General features: G+C 32.4%; 1 protein-coding gene and 3 long non-coding RNA genes across 5 annotated transcripts; 3 read left to right on the forward strand and 1 right to left on the reverse strand.

Annotated features, from left to right (window-relative positions):
* Positions 1-991: 991 nt before the first annotated feature.
* On the reverse strand, positions 992-2175 carry LOC122522723. The gene is made up of 3 exons (XM_043644006.1): positions 2036-2175; positions 1495-1659; positions 992-1208 (listed from the first exon to the last, which is right to left on the reverse strand). Exons 1-3 carry the CDS (start codon positions 2049-2051, stop codon positions 1018-1020), a joined length of 372 nt encoding a protein of 123 aa, XP_043499941.1. The 5' UTR covers positions 2052-2175; the 3' UTR covers positions 992-1017.
* A 4264-nt stretch (positions 2176-6439) lies between these two features.
* On the forward strand, positions 6440-9759 carry LOC122522705. Of its 2 annotated transcripts, none has more exons than XR_006305133.1 (3): positions 6440-6571; positions 6641-6991; positions 9608-9759. It is a non-coding gene; the product is annotated as an uncharacterized LOC122522705 (long non-coding RNA). The 2 variants fall into 2 exon arrangements; XR_006305132.1 differs by lacking the exon at positions 9608-9759 and adding an exon at positions 7103-7210.
* Positions 9760-9781: 22 nt separating this feature from the next.
* On the forward strand, positions 9782-10927 carry LOC122522706. The gene is made up of 4 exons (XR_006305134.1): positions 9782-9802; positions 9879-9956; positions 10055-10369; positions 10493-10927. It is a non-coding gene; the product is annotated as an uncharacterized LOC122522706 (long non-coding RNA).
* Positions 10928-11515: 588 nt separating this feature from the next.
* LOC122522707 lies at positions 11516-11846 on the forward strand. The gene is made up of 2 exons (XR_006305135.1): positions 11516-11660; positions 11773-11846. It is a non-coding gene; the product is annotated as an uncharacterized LOC122522707 (long non-coding RNA).
* Positions 11847-20094: the final 8248 nt, after the last annotated feature.

Raw genomic sequence — 20094 nt, forward strand, 5'->3', positions numbered from 1 at the left:
ATGAAATATAATTTAACATATTCTTATCGAAATTTCACATTGTATGATCTGAAGACACGCAATCTTCGTCATTCATCAGATTCGACTTTACATCGTTAATATTGTCAATTTTTGGAAAATTTTCTGATACTCCAGAAATGTCAACTGCACTATCTTCTAAGCCTTCTAATTCTTATATGCTAAATGTATCAGCACTATCAACTACTAATTCGTATGCCAAATAAGCTATTTATTGAAATCGCTGTTTATATAGCCAATCGAATAAGTCTAATTTAAATTGTTAATTATGATTTAGTTCTGCAATTTAAATGCGTTTACTATTCATTATGCTACGTTGTCAATGCATTATTGTATAAAAGAAATCTTTCCTAGGGCTTTCGATGACCTGTGATTTAAAATTGTTTTTATATAAGAAAAATATTTCCGTATGAACGATACGTTAAACGATTCTAGATAGTTAATTCTTTTAAATTCAAGAAAATGTAATACTTGCTGTAATAGAACATTTTTTCAAGATCCTATAAATATGTTGAATAGTAATATACTTCCATATAATATAGTTTTGTTTGAAATACTTTTCGAACATTCTTAATGCAGCATCAAAGTATTTAAATATTAGGGAAAATTAACAATTTATAGCATTAAAAAACATTCAACTACAAGTAATATTTTATTTTACATTTTATTTAATATTCTTTTTAAAGCATTATACGAATCATTAATCTCATAACATAGCAATACTTGAGATAATGTTTCTAATTGTTAGTATTGCACGCATAAGAAACTTTCACAGGAATTAATTTAGGTGGTAAGAAGAATGTAGAATTAATAATATCCAGGAAACGTATATATATACAAAATTTTTTTAGAGGAAGAATAACAATTAGTTAATGGAAAACTCAAAAAATGAACAAGAAAAAACTATTTCAAGACAAGTAATCTTTGTAACTCAAGAGATTTTGATTAAAAGTGTTCTTGATTTAACCGCACAGTTTATTTTTTTTTAAATCTACAAAACTATAATAAAACCAATCTGGACATATGGATTACCGCTATGGGGTATAGCAGCGAAAAGTCACATTGCCAATCTCGAAACTCAACAATCCATAGCCGCGCACAATCGTGAATTCTCCATGGTACGTCCGTAACGAAAAGATAGGAAAGGACCAAAATATTAACACGATAGAAGAAGAAATAACCAAGGCAACCTGCAGATATAAAAGAAGAATTGATACGCACATAAACTCGCTAGCCAAAGATAACTACAACCAATATATCTCTAGAAGGCTCAAAAGAATACACCCAGGAGCATGAGTAAAAAATGAAACCTCATCGAAATAAATGACAATAGCGATGCTATCTCATTAGAGAAACTGTCCACGTGCTGTCTTTTTCACTTATATAACAATTTACCAAATTTCTACGGACAATATGTAAAGATGTATGGAGTTAATGAATAAAAAAAAAAGCTGGTTTGTGGACTTATGTACGCACGTAAGAAGATATGTTTCTTTGGCGTAAAAAAACATTTTTTTCGCAGCCTATACGCCTTACAACATTCCGCGTTTGTTTGTGATGGATACTTTCTTCTAGATACATTTTCGTAACGATAGTAATAGGCATTACACTTCTCTGCATTAGTTTCAAAAATCTCGAAAACTGAAACAGAAATTTGAATGTATATTGACACTGGTCAAAAAGCTACAAGGGATTATTATTTAATAAGAATTATTGTAGAACCAATTTATAAATAGCCAAGATGCCCACATTCTTTCTTTTATTCTTTTGATAGAATATAAATGCATATGATTTCTTCCCAGTGTGAATAAAAAGAAGATGTTCTCTTCCAAAATCTTTAATAATTTCAATGCCGTTGGCTTCTTCTTATTGTTATTGAAAATAATGCTCTCTCTCTCTTTCAGTAAAATGATTGATAAATTATGCGGAGAGAATAAGTTTTGTAATTCTTTGAATAAATATTTTTCAAGAGAATTATAATATTTGTATCTTTTAGAAGCAAGATTATTATTTTTACCTTTTGACAGATTCATGTATTGCCTATTCCTTGTAACTGTGGTTGAATTTTATTCACATGATAATTCACATGAAATCTCTACGAAGGAGACATTAGTTAAAAGAAATTTTTATATTGGTAATCCATTGGAAAATAAAATTTATATGCACAGGTTTATGCTGAGATGGAGTCTTCTTATTGGGTGTGTTACAGTCTTTGATTGGAACAAAATATGTAGAGCTGCATATTTAGCTAAAACAATTTAAGAAAGTAGTTTATGTATGAAATATAAACATAAAAATAGAAACAGATACCCATAAATTGAATTAAAAATTAATATAATACATATTTTTACTCGGTAAAGTATTTTACCTGAACTTTAAGCTATTCTACTTACTATTGTTTGTTATAATATCAGGATGAAGAGAACAATTTTAATTGATCGGTATTCTTACATTTAAATCAGAAATTATCATCATATGGTTAAGGCATAAAAATTTTGAGAAAAGAACTTTTACAATTTTGTTTATTCTTATAACCGTTGATATATTCTTTTTAAATCTTACTACTTTATAATAAGTGGCGCCGCGCCTAAGGTAAAAGTAGAGTAGCGTTTTCGTTTCTCACGTCCATTAGTTAGTGTTCGATCTTTTTTAGGGGAAGTTTTAATATTTGTTTAACTTTTTCCTATCTATAAGTTATAAAATTTTTTTTCATATTTCTTAATTTCTAATATAATAACAAAAAGAGAATTAAAATTATTACAAAAAATTAGATATAATAAAATTCCTTATCATTTTGCGCAAATAAAATAAAGGAAGGTGTATTTTTAACAGGTATATAAAAATATATAAAATTTTAATGTCCCTAATAACTCATGTCTTTTGCTTTTTTTAGGGTGCTAGTAGTTATTATCAATGTAGCTATAATAAAACTTTTGGTAACAAAGGAAGCAAACTTGATCTGTTAGAAGGCATGATATTAATATTATATATACATGAACTTGTTAATAATTAGAGTATATATATTTGTTGTTTGTTACTGTTGAAATTTTATATATTTTTATATACTTGTTAAAAAATTTATTGTTTCTAATTTTTTTGTAATAATTTTAATTCTCTTTCTGTATATATAATTAAAATTAAGAAATAAGAAAAAAAAATTTTTAAACTTATAGATAGAAAAAACTTATACAAAAAAGAACTTACCCCAAAAAAGATCGAATAATAACTACTAATAACCCGAGAAGCGAGAACACTATTACTTACGCTAATGCGCCACTTATTAGAGTGGTTAGATTTAAAATAATATAACACGGATATAAGAAAAAGAAAAACTTTACAAGCTCTTTTCTCAAAATTGGCTGGTCGATAGATAAAAATATTTACCACGATAACACCTTAAAAGTATACTACTAATATACCAAAGTTCGTTAGAATCCGTAATCAAATGTACTTTTACAAATCTAAAATACGTTAATACGTTATAATACGTTTTTATTATAGTATTAGAAGCCTATATTTTATACGGCAGACATGCTCTACGGTAATAACATTCCGGCAAACAACGAAACCTTGCCTACAGCCCGTGCATACGTATGTATATGAGTACTATACTATGTAGATACTAAAGAGATCTTTTTTATTTCTCTATTCTCAATGATACAGTATTATTGTATTCCCTCGAACAAATCGTCTTTTTTTTGCAGTTCATTTCGGTAACGGTTTTTCGTCGAATATTTTTAGAGTATTTTGGAACGTTGGTATAGAGTACGTAATATCGTATATATAGTGAGCGTAATTAAATTTATAATTTTGGGAGCTTTTATTTAATTTTCTTTTTTTTCCTTTTTTTTATCTAATAATAATAAATTTTTTTTTTAAATTCGATTGGTTCAATTTACAAATTTGAATTTAATTTTAAACACGTCAAGTTCCATGTCACCGGTCACCGGTGACTGACACAATTATTTTATTTAATACTAACATAAGTAACGCGCGCGTGGCCAGACGGGTATTTCCTTAAGAATTCGCGTAGCGCTCGACGTGTTGAAGAAATCAATTGAGTGGAAGATGAAAATCCATCGTATGATGGAAATGATTCCGAAGATGACATCGATGGATAGAACAACATCAAATTTGTTATAGATATGAAAACATATTATTTTTTAATTGCGTAAAAAACTATTACTTTCTTTTATCAAATTCCTATTTCGTTTTAAACGGATAAAAAATACAAATACAAATTTGAATTATATTATTTTTATCGTCATTATACTTTAGTCTTATTATTGTTTGTAGATAAGGTTTCGTTGACTGCAGCAATGTTATTTTAATTAACACTAGATTGCCTAAGCAAGTCATTTTGACTGCTTTTGAATTTCAATTAAAAAAATAATTATTTAAATAATGACACAGCTTCTTATAATTTTGTGACTTTTTCTACAACATATAAATGGGTTAATTAATCATTGTTGTTTCCCCCCCCTCCTTCACTTCCGGTATATATATATGTAGGATTCGTGAAAAAATTGGGCCGTTGGACAGATTGGACCGGGACTCGAACCCGGATCTTCCGCTTTCCGGGCGACTGCTCTTTAACCAATTGAGCTATCCCGGGGCCCACCGTCCAATCTCCTCACGAACGCCTACTTAAGTGTTTGGCTTGGAGGTGCTCGCATCCCATATATGTGTGTTATATCTATATTGCCGAAAAGCAGTCATTTTGACTGCATGGAAAAGACCAGTTCGTAACTGGTTCATAACTAACAAGGGGACCTTACACTTAGTCCAAAACGGATTTTAACGAGCTTTGGTATATTAGTAGTATACTTTGAGGTTGTTATCGTGGTAAAGTATTTTGTCCTAACGCTCAACCATGTTTGAGAAAAAAGCTTTTGAAGTTTTGGTTTTTGTTGTATACATGTTTATATTATCTTAGATTCGACTGTTTTTCAAATGGCGCGCTAGCGTATTTAGGAGCGTTCTCGCTTCTCGTGTCGCTAGTTAGCGTTCGATCCTTCATGGGGGAAGTTTTTTTAATAATTTTTTTCTATCTGTTGTCAAATTATTTTTTCATATTTTTAATTTTTAAATATATACAGGAATGAAAAATTATTTATTATAAAATAATTAGAAATAATAAATTTTTTACATCTTGCAAAAATTATAAAGGAAAATTTATCCTTGAATTACAGTTAATATTTTATTTTTTAACAGGTATATAAAAATAGATAAATCTTCAATATACTAACAAATAACAATCGTATAAATTCTAATCATTAACAATTTCATGTATAATTTTTTTATATCTATGTGTTTTAACATTTATTGTACATTTATTATTATTTATTAAACGCAGGTTCCAGAGTGATAGTTCTCGTAAAACCATTCAAAACAATAAATTTTTCACATCTCGCGCAATTAATAAAACATGACTTGTTACATGAACAACGATTTTTTTAAAAGATTTGATGAAAAACAAACCTGATTAACGTTTAAAAATATTTCTCTTTTATTTGGTTTTAATAATTTCAAAGCGTACCATACATATCGAATCATTTTATGAAAAATTTTTGATGACAATTGATGATGGACTATTGATTGTATCTTGATATAATCTTCACAAGAGATAAATCTTCATTTATCTATTTTCATATACCTGTTAAAAAATAAAATGTTAATTGTAATTTAAGAATTAAATTTTCCTTTATTATTATCGCAAGATGTGAAAAAATTTATTATTTCTAATTTTTTTGTAATAAATAATTTTTTCTTTCCTGTATATATTTAAAAATTAAAAAATATGAAAAAATAATTTGGAAACAGATAGAAAAAAATTATTAAAAGAAAATTCCTCCATGAGGGATCGAACACTAACTACCTGCACGAAAAGCAAGAACGCTACTAGATACGCTAACGCGCTACTTGAAAGATGGTCGAATTTAAAATAATATAAACATGTATACAACAAAAACCAAAACTTCAAAAGCTTTTTTCTCAAAAATGGTTGAGCGTTCGGACAAAGTACTTTACCACGATAACAACCTCAAAGTATACTACTAATATACCAAAGCTCGTTAAAATCCGTGTCGGACTAAGTGTAAGGTCCCCTTGTAAGTATACCAATCAGTTATAAATCGTTCTCTTTATCCTGGTATTATAACAGACAATAGTAAGTAGAATAGCAATATTCTATTCAGTTAAAATACTTTACCGAGTAACATATATGTATTATATTGTTTTTTAATTTAATTTATATGCTCTTCTTCTCTTTTTATATTTTTTATATTTCATACATTAACTACTTTCTTAATTAGATTTAGCTAAGTATGCGGCTTTACATTTTTTATTCCAATCAAAGACCATAACACACCCAAAAAAAAAGACTCCATTTCAGCATCGGATCTATACATATAATTTTCATTTTTCAATGGGTTAACGATATAAAGATTTCTTTTAACTAATGTTTCCTTCATAGAGAGTCTATGTGAATTATTATGCGAATAAAATGCAGCCGCAGTTACAAGGAATAATCAATACCAGAATCTGTTAAAAGGTAAACATTATATAATTCTCTTAAAAAATAATTATTTATGGCATTATTAAACTTATTCTTTCTTCATAGGTTTTCAATTATTTTACTGGAAGAAAAAGTATATAACTTTCAACAACGATGAGAAGAAGCTGACAACACTGCATTCATGATAGATTTTGGAAGATACCGCCTTCTTTTTACGTATACTGAGAGAAAATCATATCTATTAATATTCTATCAAAGGAAGTGAAGAAAGAATGCATCTTAGTTATTATAAATTTGAAAAACTAATAGCAATTACTGTGGAAGTCCAAGAACAAAAGTAAGAAAATAAAAGAGAACATGCTTGTAGCGTACGTGATCTTAAGCGCGTCGATCATGAAATTCGTTGCTACCTGCGATGGTGCGAAGTGGGGATTTCAAACGAAAAAGTAGTTTAAGGTGAGATACGCAAGAAAGAAAAGACAACGAATAGGTATTTCTAGAATAAGACGAAGATGCTTCTAAATCTACAGAGCATTTCTAGTATAAGTAAAGATGTTTTTCTGATAGATAAAGCTACAAGAAATGTTGTCCACTGTTGTTATGGTATGAAGGAATGAGAGAGTATGTGTACATGCATGTGTACGTTTGTTTAGCGTAGATGAAAAAATAAGTGATGTAAGACAAAAGCGAATATAAATATATAGGAGAAAGCGTGTATGTGTGTGTATGCGTAAGCAGCTAAATACAGAAAAGGCAATGTAGTCCAGTCAACGCGGGCCATATCCTTTAAATCTCAGGAAAGAAGGTGGAAACTTGATATAAGGGTAAATAGACGACGCTGAATCGAATGGTACTAATTTTTTTAAAGTGGAAAGTGCCGTTTTTGAGAAAAAGGGTAAAAAAGGGTAAAATATAGCCTTATCTTAGAATCTAGGCATTTAATCGAAAAAAGTTTCAAACAAAAGTTGTAGAGAATTTAAATATACATAAAAAATGTTCTATGAGTTATCTTCGTATTTTCAAAAATAAGCGAATAAAATTGGATTGAAGATGGGAAAAAAATTGTAAGAGTGGGAGAAAGCAAGCTTATCCCTCCGTCGCGTTTTACACGCGAGCGAGCTAGTATGCGTGCGAGCGTCCGTGTGCACTAATACACAAACGAAGGATCTTCGGCAATCTTCGGGACTCTCGGTCTTGAATGCAAGTGAGAGTGAGAGAAGAAACCGATATTTCCCTTTTCTATTTGTTTAGGCGATAACGAGTATTATTGTCCTTGGCCATCGATTGTTGAGCGTTCTGATATTTCTCTTTTTATATTTTTTTTCGGTAGCAAGAATTTTACGTCTTGGCCATCGAGCGTCAAGCGTTTTGTATACGAGTGCGAGTGAGAAAGAAAACCGATATTTCTCTCTTTCTATTTTTTCTTTCGGTAGCGAGAATTTTTCGTTTTGGCCATCGTGCGTCGAGCGTTCTATATATCTATATATATCGGCGTATAAGCGCGGCACTTTTAAATCGTATCTTGATGCTTATGGCACGCCGTTAAAAATAATTCCCCCACGAAGGATCGAACGTTAAATACCCAGCGCGAGAAGCGAAGACGTTACTACTTACGCTAACGCACCAATTGATAATAGCTCAATTTATTTCGTACAATTCTTAAGACTTCGAAGATGAATCAGAATGCATTACTGTTTTCTTATAACATAATAAAAATGAATTAAAATTATGTATAGACAAAAAATAAATTCCACGTTTTTAAATATCCTTTCATATATATCTTGAATTAATTTTATGTGTGGTTATAAAATTCTTCTTTTTCAAATATGTATTTAATTTGATAAACTAATAAATTTTTACGAGACAAAAAGTCAGTAATTTAAAATTTTATAAAATACATAATTTAATAGGAAAAATATTTAAATTTTAAATTTCGTCTTAAAGAGAATACGTATTCAATTTGATATACAAATAAATTTTTGTGAGGCAAGAATTTATATCAATTATTTATTCTAATTAATTTTATGGCGAGACACAAAATTAATTCATTATTTTTACTCTCAACTAAATAATAATAGTTTCTGTTAAAATGAATTATTTTTTTTTTACTCAAGGTTCATTATTTTTGACAATAAATAAAGAAACGGCGTGCCATAAGCATCAAGATACGATTTAAAAGTGCCGCGCTTATACGCCGATATATAGATATATAGAACGCTCGACGCACGATGGCCAAAACGAAAAATTCTCGCTACCGAAAGAAAAAATAGAAAGAGAGAAATATCGGTTTTCTTTCTCACTCGCACTCGTATACAAAACGCTTGACGCTCGATGGCCAAGACGTAAAATTCTTGCTACCGAAAGAAAAAATATAAAAAGAGAAATATCAGAACGCTCAACAATCGATGGCCAAGGACAATAATACTCGTTATCGCCTAAACAAATAGAAAAGGGAAATATCGGTTTCTTCTCTCACTCTCACTTGCATTCAAGACCGAGAGTCCCGAAGATTGCCGAAGATCCTTCGTTTGTGTATTAGTGCACACGGACGCTCGCACGCATACTAGCTCGCTCGCGTGTAAAACGCGACGGAGGGATAAGCTTGCTTTCTCCCACTCTTACAATTTTTTTCCCATCTTCAATCCAATTTTATTCGCTTATTTTTGAAAATACGAAGATATCTCATAGAACATTTTTTATGTATATTTTAATTCTCTACAACTTTTGTTTGAAACTTTTTTCGATTAAATGCCTAGATTCTAAGATAAGGCTATATTTTACCCTTTTTTACCCTTTTTCTCAAAAACGGCACTTTCCACTTTAAAAAAATTAGCACCATTCGATTCAGCGTCGTCTATTTACCCTTATATCAAGTTTCCACCTCCTTTCCTGAGATTTGAAGGAGATGGCCCGCGTTGACTGGACTAATGGATTTCAGTTAGTCGAGTAAAAGAGGCGTCAGAGTAAAGAGTAGTGTCAGAGTAAAGATAAGTGTCAGAGTAAAAAGAGTACAAAAAAGAGTTTAAGTTAAGATCATTTGGTAATTAATAAAATTTGATTTTTTGGTTAAAGAAATTAAAATCAATTGACACCAGGCCTTTATTTCCCACATAAATTGGGATAAAGAAAGGAAAAAGAAATAGTTAACGTGCAATCTCTTCACGAATACCTATTTAAGTATTTGGCATGGAAGCGCTCGCATCCCACAATACAATATATTAAAAAAATCTATACTTGTGCATAATATATCTCCAAGCGTCATACCAGGTATTGAGAGACATTATTGTTTATTAACTTGCAAGAAAATATTGTAAACTTGTATCAACTAATGTCTTCTTTGTAGAGATTCCATTTAAATTTTTATGCGAATAAAATTCAGCTGCAGTTATAAAGAATAAGCAAGACATGAATCTTTTAAAAGGTAAAATAAAAATTTTGCTTCTGAAAAAGAAACAAATATTATAATTTTCTTGAAAAATATTTATTTATAGCAATAATAAACTTATTCTTTCTTCATAGGTTTTCAATTATTTTACTGGAAGAGAGAGCATATAACTTTCCACAACGATAAGAAGAAGCTGACAACACTGCAATCATGAAAGATTTTGGAAGACAGTCTTCTTTTTACCACACTGCAAATAAACCATGTGCATTTATTTTCTATCAAAAAAATTGAAGAAGGAATGCATCCTAGTTATTACAAATTTAAAAAATAAATAGGAATTGTATTATATTGGAAGATTCTTTAATTTGCAGAGGTTTCATGTGAATTATTATGCGTATAGAATGCATCTACGGTGACAAAAAATAATTTAAACAAGAATCTATTAATAGGTAAAAATAGAAATATTGTTTAAAAAAAAAAAGAGAAACAAATATTATATTAATGTTAAAAATAATTTATATAAAACATTGTAAAATATATTTTTATTGCATTAACTTTCATTCTTTTTACAGGAAGAGATTGCGCAATCTTTATTTTATTACCGACGAGTGAGGTGAGTATACCCACATCTTGGCGAATGCAGCTCATACCAATGGAGAACGTTGTTAGGCGTATAGGCTGTGAAAAAAAATGATTGCACAAGCATGTCAATTGTCTGTGAATTAAATTTTATGTACTCCATCAACTTCGAATTTACTAATGACTTCTGCACCATCGCCTCAGCCTGTGATTACTGGTACAAAAATTTGTATGAATTTAGCAGATAGCAATTATCATCAATTTGATACTTTCCATTATCAAAGTCTGCATGCTCACTCCAGTGATCTTATTGATTCAATTATACAAAAATCTCAAATTTTAATGTTGAGTGAAACTTGGTTATATGATAATGAGTCTATTAGTATACCAAATTTAAAATGTATAATTCAATACAAATGATCAAATGTTAAAGCTGGAGAATTTGCTATCTGTCAAAATGCGAATGAAACAACTAAAATTGTGACCATGACTATCGACATGACTGTGAGGCAGTCCGACTTTGTTAGTTCAGCTATTCATCAGTGGGTGAATTTTGTATAGCAGAGTGTAAAATAGAAGATGGTTACAGAATTGAATTTTATTTCTCTTTCATTCCTTCTCTGTAGTGATCACAAATTTAGGTTGAAAATGGAAAAATTAGATAACAAGTTGTGCAATTTTTTATGCCCAACCATACGATGATAATTTTTTATTTAAATCTAAGAATACTGATGAATTACAAACGTTCTCTTTATCTTAATATTATAACAGACAATAGTAAGTAGAATAGCAATATTCTATTCAGTTAAAATACTTTACCGAGTAACATATATGTATTATATTGTTTTTTAATACAATTTATGGTGCTCTTATACTTATTTCTATATTTTTTATATTTCATATATAAACTATATTCCCAAATAGTTTTATCTAAGTGTGTGGCTCTACATTTTTTGTTCCAATCAAAGACTGTAACACATCCAAGAAAAAGATTCCATTCCAACATCGGATCTATGCATATAAATTTCATTTTCCAATGGTTAACGATATAAAGAAATCTTTTAACTAATGTCTCCTTCATAGAGATCGTATGCTAATTATTATGCAAATAAAATCCAACCACAGTTTCAAGGAATAAGCAAGACATGAATCTGTTAAAAGGTAAAAATAATAACCTTGCTTCTACAAAAAATGAATATTATAATTCTCTTAAAAATTCTCTTCAAAAATATATATTCAAAGCATTAGAAAACTTATTATTCTCTCTGCATAGATAATCAACCATTTTACTGGAAGGGAGAACGCATTATTTTCAACAATGATAAGAAGAAGCCGACGATACAAAAATCATGAAAGATTTGGGAAGACACCGTCTTCTTTTTATTCACTCTGGGAAGAAACCATGTGCATTAATATTCCATCAAAAGAATTGAAAAATGAATGCATTTTAGTTATTTATAAATTATTTTCTACAATAATTCTTATTAAACTATAATCTCTTGCATCTTTTTGACCAGTATCAGTATACATTTAAATTCTTGTTTCAGTTTTGGAGATTTCTAAAACTAATGCAGAGAAGTGTAATGCCTATTACTATCGTTATAAAAATGTATCTAAAAAAGCGTACTCATCACAAACAAACATGGAACGTTGTAAGGCGTATAGGTTGCGAAAGAAAATGTTTTGTTACGTAAAAGAAGTATAATTTCTTACATGCATACATAAGTACACACACCTAGATTTTTAAAAGAATTATAATATTCATTTTTTGTAAAAGCAAGATTATTATTTTTACCTTTTAACAGATTCATGTCTCGCTTATTCCTTGTAACTGTGGTTGTATTCTATTTGCATAATAATTAACATGCGATCTCTACGAAGGAGACATTAGTTAAAAGATTTCTTTATATCGTTAACCATTGGAAAATGAAATTTATATGCATAGATCCGATGTTGGAATGAAATCTTTTTCTTGGATGTGTTACAGTCCTTGATTGGAACAAAAATGTAGAGACGCACACTTAGATAAAACTGTTTGGGAATATAGTTTATGTATAAAATATAAAAATATAGAAAGAGAAGCAGAGCACTATAAATTGAATTAAAAGTAATATAATACATATATTTTAGTCGGTAAAGTATTTTAACTACTATTTTATTTTATATTTTTACTATTCTACTTACTATTGGCTGTTATAATATCAGGATAAAGAGAACAATTATAATTCATCAGTATTCTTAGATTTACCTTTTCTAGATTTAGAGAAGTTACATGTCAGGGAAAAGTTACTATTTGCCATGGTGGCAAGTTTGGTTTAGGCATATCCTGGTCAAGGATAAGAGAAAGGGTAATTAAATATTTCAAATGTTCTGGCTGATCTATACAGAAATAAAGCTCATCCTATGTATTAAATAATATCACAAATATTATTATTCTTCTACTTATTATTCTTTAATGATTTGCATTGAATATTTTGGAAGGCAAATCTATAAATATAATATATATATGTGAAGGATAGGAAATAAAGAAAAGAAACTTTCTCTTTCCGGCATTCGTTTGTTTGGGCGATACCACGTGAGAAATGCGTTTCATGTTTCGTCGCATTAGCCCAGTCAACGCGGGCCAAAACCTGACCTTGTAGCTGGCATCTTCAAAATTTGACCTAAGGGTAAGTTGACGACGCTGAATCGAATGGTGCTAATTATAATAAGATCAGCAACCGTAATCTTGGGGAAAAAGGTAAAAAAGGGTAAAATATAGCCTATCTTAGAATCTAGGCATTTAATCGAAAAAAGTTTCAAACAAAAGTTGTAGAGAATTGAAAAATACTAAAAAAATGTACTGATGTTATCTTCGTATTTTCAAAAATAGCGCATAAAATTGGATTGAAGATGGGAAAAAAATTGTAAGAGTGGGAGAAAGCAAGCTTATCCCTCCGTCGCGTTTTACACGCGAGCGAGCTAGTATGCGTGCGAGCGTCCGTGTGCACTAATACACAAACGAAGGACTTCGGCAATCTTCGGACTCTCGGTCTTGAATGCAAGTGAGAGTGAGAGAAGAAACCAATACTTCTCTCTTTTTATTTATCATGCGATAACGAGTTTATTGTCCTTGGGAGCGTTCTAATATTTCTCTTTTTATATTTTTTCTTTCGGTAGCAAGAATTTTACGCTTGGGCATCGAGCGTCGTGCGTTTTGTATACGAGTGCGAGTGAGAAAGAAAACCGATATTTCTCTCTTTCTATTTTTTCTTTCGGTAGCGAGAATTTTTCGTTTTGGCCATCGTGCGTCGAGCGTTCTATATATCTATATATATCGGCGTATAAGCGCGGCACTTTTAAATCGAATCTTGATGCTTATGGCACGCCATTTCTTTATTTATTGTCAAAAATAATGAACCTTGAGTAAAAAAAAAATAATTCATTTTAACAGAAACTATTATTTAGTTGAGAGTAAAAATAATGAATTAATTTTGTGTCTCGCCATAAAATTAATTAGAATAATTAATTGATATAAATTCGTTGCCTCACAAAAATTTATTTGTATATTTTTGTAAAATCTAATGAAAATAGTAGTGTAAATAGTAAAAAATGTTTGTATTTCTGAAATTGTAAAGAAATTAAATAGGTTTATTTTTCGCGGTGTCCTAGGTGATTTCTTATTAAAATGAAAATTATGTTTTACTGAAGGATGATTCGAACATTTAACGAAAATAAGAAGAGACAGTGTTTTTATAAAACACAAAATCTAATTTTTTATTTAAATTGCTTTGAAAGGGTATTCGATTTCTTCATAGTCTTCCTGCTCATTTTCATCATATTGATCGAAATCTGAATCCTCGAGGTCCAGTCCTTCGACAATATCGAGGAATTCATTTCTTGCCATATCTTCGACATCCTTGTCTCTTTCTTCTACTCGAATCTCAGCTGAATTCTCGACTGTGCTAGTGGAAAAGTTGGAGCAGGATTGTCCTCCACAATATTTACAAAATTGGGTGCAAAGTAGCCCACTTTTTCGGCAGCTGCACCGCAAAGATTTGCAGTCTCCCGTGCACGCACATTGTACCTAGACATATACATGTAGTAAACATTTAAGGAAAATGATTAAGAATTTGCATGCGCATAGAATGTATATGATTTTTTGTATAGTTCATTTCAAATTCGCGAAACATTAATCGAACGGTAAAGACTTTAAAAATTCGTGAATTTTTGGAATAATCATTGAGTCGTGCAAATTTTTGCAAAATTCCAAATATTTTACTAATTGTTGTTTTCTTCTTCGATTCAAGTTTAACAAAAGTAACGTTGGCCTTCAATTTACAAGATAAACGCTATATGGTTCACATTTTACAAAATTATGGGATTATTAATTTTCTAGAATTAACTCATTCGACTTGTTTCACCATTAAATTATTTAATCTATTCAAATTTTTTTTTGAGAACCTACCATTTCAACAAATTTTCAGGCGCTGAACCCTTGGTATTCATGACTGGAATCATGATTGTAGCAGTTCGCTTCCAGCCCCAATCCCGTGCGTCTAGTTTATTTCCCAACCAAGATTGGATTTGGTAAAACGTTCGTTTCACGTGTTCCCGCAGAACGGGTTGCGTTGGAGGTAATGCCGCCAATCTAATATCCACGTTGGTGTGCACGGCCAGCGATGACAAAGTCCATATTTCTGATATAAGTTTGGCCTTGTATAACATACGGCTTAAATAATTTATATAATTCTGATTTCGATGTCTTCCTCATGAGACCAAACTCGTCGAATAACGATAACGGATACGGTGAAAGCTCAAACTCAAAAGCTTTCCGTGTTTGTATCTCGTCACCATTAAAAAGAATAGATATCCGCTTAAATAGTATACAAGAGTCCACCATATACGTATCGTTGTTTACGTGAGTCTTAACTTGAGCAGCCGTCAGATTTCTCACTTTGCTCGTTACCGCAGACAATGATACTTTTGAAACACTCTTTCCCACTATGGATTCCATACTTTTGTTCCCTTTCTCGAATGCTAGATGACAATCTGTAGTAACCATGCCGACAATCCCTGTCGACAAGGAATATAACAGAGTTCGAGGTTGAAAAGGACGGTGTTCCTCGAACCAAAATATAAATTTTTTAGTGTCATCATCATCTCGTTTCATTCGATGGTTGGCGAGATCTTTGTGTTGTTCGCTTGTAGATGATACGACGCCGCAATAATCTTCTAAGCACTCAATAATTGAGAACGACGATGGCATCACAGATAAAAATCTCGCGATAACACTAGGTGTAACACCTCTCCCATGTTTCAGTTCTGTACCGAAGAACCTGTTTAATGTTTGCTCAATCGCCATGTCCGTCCACACACCGCACCAAGCTTTGTCAGACCTTCGCACCGTAAAATATCCTTCCGTTGTGAACCTTCGGTATTCATCGTCGGTCATTGTCAGCTCTAAGTTGACCATATCTTGAAGATATATTTGAACGCTTTTAGCGTATTTGAAATGGCCTGCAGCATGGAAAATTGGCAACATTTTACGAATACTTTGAAGGTGTAATTGCCAGTTGCCTGAGCGTTCGGCCTCCATAAACTGCAACGCAATTACGACACACTCAAAGTATTGCACCCACAGTTGTGCTGTTGGTCCTCGATTTTTTAAAATTCCTAATTGTGCAGTCAAGTCCGCTGTCATCGAAATAATGGAAGGTTTCGATTGACAATCGCCGATAGTCGGAGGTTCTGTACCCCAACTTTGTAGAAAAGCTTTAATATTTTCGTCGTATTGTTGACATATTTCACCTTCGATTTCACGGCAGATCATTACTCCCAGAGCGGTAAATGTCAAGATATGAGCACGCATCGCACGAGCATAAGCATGCCCCGTCAACATCTTTTTCACTGATGCTGGAGCGTATGTTACTGCCCAGATGTCTTCAAGACCGCTGCCATTCATAATGTGACCGATCGAGCCCAAGTAGGACATGAGCAAATGGAAACCACCCAAGCGAACCACAACGTCTTTCAGCGTATCCTGTGATGCACCAACAATCGCACGAGCTTTATAGTACAATGGTTGGTCGAATGTTACGAAACACGTTTTTTGATTAATTTGACGAGCCTCAACTAGAGCGGTGCGTAAAGCTGTGTTGATAGTGCTCATATTGGAAGGAGGCTGATTGATGAAAGGCAGACAAACAACCTTGGAAACATTATAAGTGTTATCCGCCGTTAAAACCTCCATAAAACCTCTCCAACTCGGTACATTTTCTATGTTGCAGTGTTTTGCCCATAGATATGTCGAGTATGCGGCTGGCAATACGGGCGAATCTGTGGAAAAGAGTTTCTTTGTGTCAGCGTACTGGATATTTTCCAATCCGTTTGAATTTCCTGTCCATGGTATGGTTCTCACTACGGTCTGTGAAGCTATCGTTGCTGCTGATATTTTTGTGGCTCTTGTCAATTTTTTCGTCCGACCTTCATAGCTTATTTTCTCCTCCGGCGTGTAGATAGCTATTCCACCTAAGCAGTGGTACGTATTGTAACCATCCAACGTTCCAACGTTGTGATCGGTATTATCAAAGACATGCTGCACACAAACTTCGTCTTCACGTTCGAATTTCGGTGGATCCATGATGATCGATGCCTCGTATTGTTGCAGTTGATAATATGACACGCAGTAGCCTAATTTATTAAGGATATCAATAATCAACTTTGATCCGCATTTGCGATGGATGTAAATTCCGAGTGCCAGCTGCAGATGCGATATGAAACCGGAACGTCGGATGAGAGCTACAATAGAATGGGCTACTGCACTTCGTTGCACGAAAGATCGGTCTTCATCGTCGTCGAGATTTTCCATCGAATTCGGTGCAATAAGTTGATCAATAAGTACACGAAGAAGTGGAGGAATGTCTCGTTGAACTGAATTAAGAAATTTTCCAGCTGGCTGATAAGAATCGTTGTCATAATTGTGATTTTCGATATTTTTTCGGACGATCCGCGCTGCAACGTTTATAATTGTTTCTTGCTGCTTGATATTGAGGGAATCCGGATCACGATACCAGTCTCCACATAACTTGGTAGCACTGAAGCATTTATAGAAGATCAATGTTTCACGGCTTTGCTGATGATGGATATAGATATCTTCTCCGAAACATTTCTTCAATTTTTATACAAAACTTTTTTTGTAAAACATCTGCTGCCCTTGAGATACAGTAATTCAGTCGCTGTGAATTTTCCTATTTTCGAATCTTTTATGTGCTGCACAATGAGTTGAAAATTAGAGTCTATTTCTTCTGCTCTTGAAATATGATCCGACGTGTTGGTTGGGATTACCAAAAACAGCTTGTAACATTTTCTGTGATATCGTGCGCCCACAGCAACTATAGAATCGACATCTTTCAATCGTTTTTGCAAAGCGATGCTCCTGTCATCGTCTCGCTGTTCGGCTATATTGAGTAACCTTTCCTTCATATAGTCGTTCTGTATCACGGAGACTGGCTTGTGCAATTTATCCAAGGACTGTGCGCATATTAAGCACAAGTCACGGAAATTGAATTCATTTTCTGTGGGAGCCGATTCAGAAAGCCTCGCTGACGACGTACTAGGTGTTTCAGCAGAAGATTTCGATGAAGCTTTCAATTTTGCTGCTCTTGCGGCCGCACTTTTGATTGTTGCTATTAAGTACCGTTTGCGGCACGATACATGCAAGAGAACCGGAGTGTGACTGCTCCAAACTTCCCATTTTCCATCGCCAAGTTCTTTGCTTTTTGCAATTAATGTCCTCAGACCCTTTTCTCCAACGGTCACAACTTTCGACGTAGCACACTCCAGTGCTTCATCGCATATGTTGCATACCTTGTTCGCATCCATGAATAGTTCACTAGTCAACAATTTATTTTATTATTTAAGTCTTGACGACTATGATACAATTATTTTAATACTTGATTTGGGCTGTATAAATGTGTTCGATTAAAGGTCGGGGTGAATGACAGTTTTGTGCGAAGTATTACTAAATATGGATCATATATTTTACAAAACACAAGAAAATAGAACAAAATACAAAGTAAAAACTACCTTGATATATATAGTCGCACTTAAGACTTACACTTACTGACTTCTAAATAATAAGTCCTGTACAACTTCTAAATAATAATCCCTGCACAACTTCTAAATAATAATCCGTGTACAACTTGTAATAATAATTCTTGAATAATAATCATGAATCCGGTCCGGTGCCCGTTTCTTATACCCCGCATATCGGGGGGGAGGAAGGACTCTCCTTTTCCTACAGGGCGTTTCTCATCAAATCACCGATTCCCTATTGGTCATCTCTATTTTCCCCTTTTAACGCCTGTAACGTCTTAGCGAGAGAGTATCTTTCAAAGCTATCGGGATTTTTCCCGTTTAAAATTAAATTTGTTTAGCTAAGGGGGGAACGACCATGAGACCCCTTCTTTTGAGGAGACCGAATATCTTAGAATTTTATTTTATTATATTATTTTATGATATTTATTATCGGTTTTTCCTTTAGATTATATTACTTATTTATTTAGATTCTTTCCTTTAGAATTCTTATACAAATAGTTTCTATCTCGGCTGTAGGCTGCTCGGTTCGTCGTAATGTGACAAAATGTTCGAAAGAGAATATTTTAATGTTTAATGTTTACTGTTCGAATGCTAAAAGACCACAAACTGTGCTTAGTGTAGGACTATATGAGAAAGTTGTTGTTATGAATTTAAAGAACGCGACGTCTCGAACAATGTCGTGTGAGTATAAACAAACGTAGATAAGGAGAGGGAAAAGCGGTTAATTTTTCAAAGAAGAAACAAAGAGACGTTAGGGCATTACAGGTAAATAGAGACACAAAGGAAGTTCGAAAAGTGTGATTCGAAAAGTTCGTTGAAAATAAAGAATGTACTGCTACACATAGAGTATTTGTATTCCCTGCCCTGTATCCTTTTTATAACAGTATTATTATTACCAGTACTATTATAATTGTATATGAAAAAAATATCTGAATATTAAACTTACCTCAATATATATTTTTCAAAAAAACACGTTCGAAGTGTGTAGAAACAGCATACAAAACTTACACAGCACTAGACTTTTGCAAACCAAGAAAGGGAACAAAAGTATGGAATCCATAGTGGGAAAGAGTGTTTCAAAAGTATCATTGTCTGCGGTAACGAGCAAAGTGAGAAATCTGACGGCTGCTCAAGTTAAGACTCACGTAAACAACGATACGTATATGGTGGACTCTTGTATACTATTTAAGCGGATATCTATTCTTTTTAATGGTGACGAGATACAAACACGGAAAGCTTTTGAGTTTGAGCTTTCACCGTATCCGTTATCGTTATTCGACGAGTTTGGTCTCATGAGGAAGACATCGAAATCAGAATTATATAAATTATTTAAGCCGTATGTTATACAAGGCCAAACTTATATCAGAAATATGGACTTTGTCATCGATGGCGGATTCCTCCTACACAACATGTTGTGGCCGCATGGAGCATTGTTTAAAGTTATTTGCGAATCGTACCACTCCCACATAATTAATAATTACGGAAAAAATCCTTCAATCGTTTTTGATGGATACAC

This window comes from Polistes fuscatus, unplaced genomic scaffold, assembly GCF_010416935.1.
Source record: "Polistes fuscatus isolate 324 unplaced genomic scaffold, CU_Pfus_HIC Scaffold51, whole genome shotgun sequence".
In the NCBI taxonomy this organism is placed as follows: domain Eukaryota; kingdom Metazoa; phylum Arthropoda; class Insecta; order Hymenoptera; family Vespidae; genus Polistes; species Polistes fuscatus.

Excerpts from the sequence above, each read along its gene's own strand:
- LOC122522723 (XM_043644006.1), bottom strand. Across the intron at positions 1,209-1,494 it reads AAAGAAACATATCTTCTTAC|GTTGCCTTGGTTATTTCTTC; the intron begins GTGCGTACATAA and ends TTATATCTGCAG.